The 5,519-nt window shown below is 43.2% G+C and overlaps 1 protein-coding gene across 1 annotated transcript; it reads right to left on the reverse strand.

Annotated features, from left to right (window-relative positions):
• Positions 1 to 577: 577 nt before the first annotated feature.
• On the reverse strand, positions 578 to 4,699 carry LOC135505604 (transcription factor Sox-7-like). Its single transcript, XM_064924669.1, has 2 exons — positions 4,181 to 4,699; positions 578 to 2,616 (listed from the first exon to the last, which is right to left on the reverse strand). The coding sequence occupies exons 1-2, from the start codon at positions 4,410 to 4,412 to the stop codon at positions 1,574 to 1,576; spliced, it is 1,275 nt and encodes a 424-aa protein (XP_064780741.1). The 5' UTR covers positions 4,413 to 4,699; the 3' UTR covers positions 578 to 1,573.
• Positions 4,700 to 5,519: the final 820 nt, after the last annotated feature.

Raw genomic sequence — 5,519 nt, forward strand, 5'->3', positions numbered from 1 at the left:
GTCAGCAACAGACAGTAGATACCTACCTTAGTGCAGGGGTCACCAACAGACAGTAGATACCTACCCTAGTGCAGGGGTCAGCAACAGACAGTAGATACCTACCCTAGTGCAGGGGTCACCAACAGACAGTAGATACCTACCCTAGTGCAGGGGTCACCAACAGACAGTAGATACCTACCCTAGTGCAGGGGTCACCAACAGACAGTAGATACCTACCCTAGTGCAGGGGTCAGCAACAGTCAGACACACTTGTGTTAAAATCAATGCCAGAAAATTATGTCTTGCTTAGTTTTTTGGTCAAAAATACAATCTTCAGCAAAATCATTCGAAAGAAGATTCTTGCAAAAATATTATTTGAAGATGATCAGGAATTTAGTTAAACATGAGTTGAATTTCGGGATAACCTGTACCAAATAGTAAAACAAGAGACGTAATTATTGTTATTTTCATATGCAATCTCTTTTTTAGTTAGTTGTGTTACAGTTGCAGTGTACCCCCCTGAATCTAGTTGCCTACCCCTGCTCAGTGTTAGTGTGTCTGTGTGTGAGGGCATATCCAAATGACATATACGTCAAAATAGAAAGTGGAACTTTATTTAAAATTAATTCACAAACCTAAAATCAGCATACAGTAATTATTATTTTCATTGTAAAGATTATGATTTATATATTAAGTACTTGAAAATAAGAAAGTGATGGAAAGTATTTTTTCTTCATGATATTTCCTCGGCTTCGTCTCAAAATGACGCATTTTTTTTCTCCCTTTCTAGTACACTAGTTTTGACACGAGCCCTGTGGTACCTGGGCAAAAGTAGTGCACTTCATAGGGACTAGAGTGCCATTTGAGACCCGCAATAACTGCATAAGAAATGCCCCTCTAATCCTCATTTAAATAGACACTACTGAGGTAAAAATAAAAAAAACTAATGCCGACTAAGGTCGGGTAGAAAATAATACAAACATTCAAACAGAAATAATTCATAATAACAGCAATACAGTAAAGCATTTAGTTGAAACATCAAAGTGCTTCAATAAGTGATGAGGGCATCTGTACAACACGCTTTACAGCAACACGTTGAAGACAACTGGACAACGACTGGCAACACGTTAAGACAAGAGGACAACGACTGGCAACACGTCAAGACAAGAGGACAACGACTGGCAACACGTTAAGACAACTGGACAACGACCGGCTGTAATTCAGTTCTGGAAATAGACAGATAGAATTGATGAACTAGTTGACCTATTTGAGCATCCCTGAGGTGTCCTTCAATCTTCTCTCTCTTTCTCTCATTTATACCCTCTTGTTTCCTTCCTTGGCCCCAAACAATCGTCTTGCTATGTGATTGGCTCTGGTGTCCCCCCTCCCTAACCCATCGTCAGCCTACCTGGGGTCATAGGTATCAAGCGTCTCAAAGCTTTGCCTTATAGATCACAATTTAATAAGATTACACGGATATAGACACCTGACGCGAGATCAACAGTCCTACTCTGAGACGCGTGACACATTAGGGCCCCCAGGTCAGTTCTCAGGTGTGATGACGTGAGCTGTTGGTGTCGGCATGGTGACCCGTCTAAGAGATGCCGTAGTTGTTGTAGTACGTTGCCGTGGCGTCCGCTAACACAGAGATCAAGCTGGTTTCCGCGACAACGCTGCTCCCAGACGTCACCTGGATGTGACCCGTCACAGTCATTCCTCCTCCGTGTTCGGAGTGGAATACTCCGACCCCCGCTGCCGTCGCACCTGCCGCAGTGGAGTTCAGGTACTGGTCGAACTCATCCCGGTCGACCTCCCCTAGAAGCTCTACCTGACTCAGCTGGTCCAGTGTCTCCAGTTGACCGTGGTTCTGGCCATGGTTCTGCTCTGGAGGAGGAGAGAGCTGACCCAGGTGGTGCTGGTGGTGGTGACCTGTGGAGAGGTGCCCCAAGTGGGGGTGATGGTGGGGCTGGAGGCCCGGGTGGACCTGGAGCTGGGAGGACCATGAGGATGGGCTGTAGTAGGACAGAGGATGCCCAGGGATGAGGCCTCCGGACTGAGCCTGGGACATGTGGGAGAGGTGGGTTAGGTGGGAGTGGGAGCCACAGTGGATGGGAGTCTGGGTGTAGTCAGGGTGGTAGGGCGGAGGACTCATGTGACCTCCTCCTCCGGGGGCCTGACCCTGGTGCTGGTGGCGCTCCTCTGAGCAGGAGATGGATGAAGAGGAGGACGAAGAGGAGGGGTAGTAGGAGGGGTAGTCGTGGTCCAGGGCCGAATCCAGGGGGGACATCTCCGGCGGGGTGGGGAGGCCGTAGGGGTAGGTGCTGCTGGACGGTACATCTCTTAAGGATCTAACCGGGCTGAGGGAAGAGCGTGATGAAAACCCAACAGCACCATCTTTATCCAAACCCAGAGAGAGGCAGAGGCCCCGGGAGTCAGTTAGGGCATTCTGGTCAGGCCCCCCCAGACTGCTCAGTAGGAACCCTGGGTCCACACGCTTACAGATGCGCTTCAGCTGCTTCTTGCGACGAGGGCGATACTTGTAGTTGGGGTAGTCCTGCATGTGCTGCACCCGCAGCCTCTCGGCCTCCTCCACGTAGGGACGTTTCTGAAGAGGAGTCAGGACCTTCCACGACTTGCCTGGCAGAAAGAACAAGAAACAGGACTAGTTTAATCGTCCACTATAATCATTGATTTCTTGTTAAAAATAATATATATAAGGCCATATACAGAAATAGTTTATGGAGGAAAAACTATGTAACAGTACTTATATTATTATTATTAGTATACTATTATATTATATTATATTATATTATATTGCATTAGTTGACTGAAACATTGGTGTGGGATACAAAAGAAACAGAATATCAGTTAATCGTTCATATAAATAAAAACGTATAACGTTGTATTTGTACTATGTCTTCAAAACATCCAAGATCACCAGTGTTTCTACCTTTAAAAAAATAAGTTTATCAATAATAAACACTTATTTTCTTGCTTATATTGAATGGAATGTTCGTTTTTTTTTTAAGGATATATTAGAGCAATAGCGCACCATATTAAAATGTTACATAGTGTTGCGTTGACATTGCTTATGATTACATATTTATTGCATTCAAAACGAAAAGCAACTCCCCAATATCACTGAGATAATGAATGAATATCTAGCGAGGATTAAAACAACCAAAGGTTGCAATGCCATCACTTTTAAAGACGCAATTTCCACATGATGGCTTCATTGAATGCGTAATCGTCGTTCTGAGAATGGACAAACAATAGCATATATTTTATGGAAAACATTTTCAATTTCCCCTTCGAGGTGAATATGTAAATTAGGAATAAACTATGATATCGCTCTCTCCCATGTTGACTGGATGAATGCATTATATGCTTATTTTCACACTGTAAGACGTGGTACTATTTATTAAAGAGCAACATAATATGAATCATCATTTAATAATATGAATCACGATCAATTTAACGAAATAATTCATTATTGGTATATCAGTTAAACCCGAAAGTCAAACTTAAATGAAATGTAAATCTTAATTCCGAGCCTTATAAAGTAACCCCCCGTCAATTCGATATAGGGAATGGATAGGCCCACGCTTTCTAAATTTAAACAAATTTCACATATATTTATATTTAACCTCCTAATATGGTTTGACTGCTTTTATATAATTGTAATGAAATAATAGAATACACCATAACGGCGCGCGAGCGCGCGCCAGGACGCACGCGGAGCTTTATGCACTAATGCAAGTGACCCACAGGCCCCCTGATAAACTACTACTACTGGTAGAAAACATGCAATGGAATTGATTGCATTTTAATTGAATTTAGCGACGTCCGATCTGAACTAACTGCCAAGTGTGGATCATTTTAAGGAGATGTGGATGATGCTCAAAATCGCCCCCCCCCCCCTTTAAACAAAACTGTTTTTATGTATTGTATTTTCTTTACATACTTTTAAGTACCAAAACAGAAACAAAGGTTATGATTTGATATCTCAATTCATTTTGAAAAGGTTTTGGCAATTAATAGCTTTGATTTGACGTAGGCTAACTTTTGGCAGAGCATGTGTGGGCCTATAGCATAATAATAATAATAAGAATAAGAATCCTAATCCTAATATAAATAATAATATCAAAATATGTCATTATAAAATATGAAATACGTCCGTAAAAATAAACGTGAATCTCACCCAGCATCTTGCTAAGCTCTGCGTTGTGCAGGTCTGGGTTTTGGACAGCCAGGCGCTTCCTCTCATCTTTAGCCCAGACCATGAACGCATTCATGGGCCGTCTGATGCGCGGCTCCGACGCCTTGTCCGCGGGAGTCCTGTGCGAGCCGTGTCCGTCAGGCACGTCCCCATCTCCGGTTGAGCACTCAAAGCTCTCAGGCCATGACGAGTACACGCTGATAAGTGCAGACATGCTCTCTCTTCACTCTCAGCAAAAGTTCGGTTGAGCTTCTCTCCTCACGCTCCCGCGGCGCAGTGAAAACTTTTCTCTCTCTCTAAATTTGACTATAACAGTGAAATGTTCCGTGACAAATGCGTACTATAAGTACATACAAAAAAAACAACTTTGTTAAAATAGAGAAATGGTTTGATTCTTCAACTGTCTAAATTGGTTGAGATGTTCCCTGGGTTAAACTGGTTGCCTCTGTTGGTTATTGAGAGGGACGGTGTGTCTGGTCGCTGTTCCGCTATGACGTTGTAATTCAGCGTTTCCTTGCGTTTGGAAGGCAAACAGCTCTTTATATTTGAGGAGCAGGTTCCAACATTAAAGCCCGGAGGACTCTCAGCTCCTCCTTGACTGCAACTTGAGACCTGCGAGGAAACAAACACAAAAAGGGGGACGGGGACATTTACTACTCATGTCTTACAGCAAAACAGAAACGGCTTTTACTGTAAAGGTGGTAATGTTAGTAATAACAGAAAGATATAGGCCTAATTGGTTCTGAGCTGGCATAGATTATAGAATAAAAATATAACTTTATATTCCCCAATGTGCATGACACTGCTTTCAACTAATATTTTTATGGTAGGTTATCTGTTGATAAGACACAGGTAAAAGCGTTACATGTCAATAGATACTCCGTGCATAATGATGGGAAATACCTTTTTCAATTGTTAATACTTCCTTGACTTCTAGTGAAGTAGAAGACCTAGTCTGTTGATTTCTACATCGTGTTTCTAAGGATGGCCTACCTCACCTGGGGTGTTTCTAAGGATAGCCTACCTCACCTGGAGTGTTTCTAAGGATAGCCTACCTCACCTGGAGTGTTTCTAAGGATAGCCTACCTCACCTGGAGTGTTTCTAAGGATAGCCTACCTCACCTGGAGTGTTTCTAAGGATAGCCTACCTCACCTGGAGTAAGGATAGCCTACCTCACCTAAGGATCAGCTGGAGTGTTTCTACCTCACCTGGAGTGTTTCTAAGGATAGCCTACCTCACCTGGAGTGTTTCTAAGGATAGCCTACCTCACCTGGAGTGTTTCTAAGGATGGCCTACCTCACCTGGAGTGTTTCTAAGGAT

This window comes from Oncorhynchus masou, chromosome 19 (assembly GCF_036934945.1).
Source record: "Oncorhynchus masou masou isolate Uvic2021 chromosome 19, UVic_Omas_1.1, whole genome shotgun sequence".
NCBI lineage: Eukaryota > Metazoa > Chordata > Actinopteri > Salmoniformes > Salmonidae > Oncorhynchus > Oncorhynchus masou.

Coding starts and splice junctions, on each gene's coding strand:
- LOC135505604 (XM_064924669.1), bottom strand. CDS start 4,412: ATGTCTGCACTTATCAGCGTGTACTCGTCATGGCCTGAGAGCTTTGAG. Junction 2,617..4,180: donor AGAGCTTAGCAAGATGCTGG/GTGAGATTCACG, acceptor TCTTTCTGCCAG/GCAAGTCGTGGAAGGTCCTG.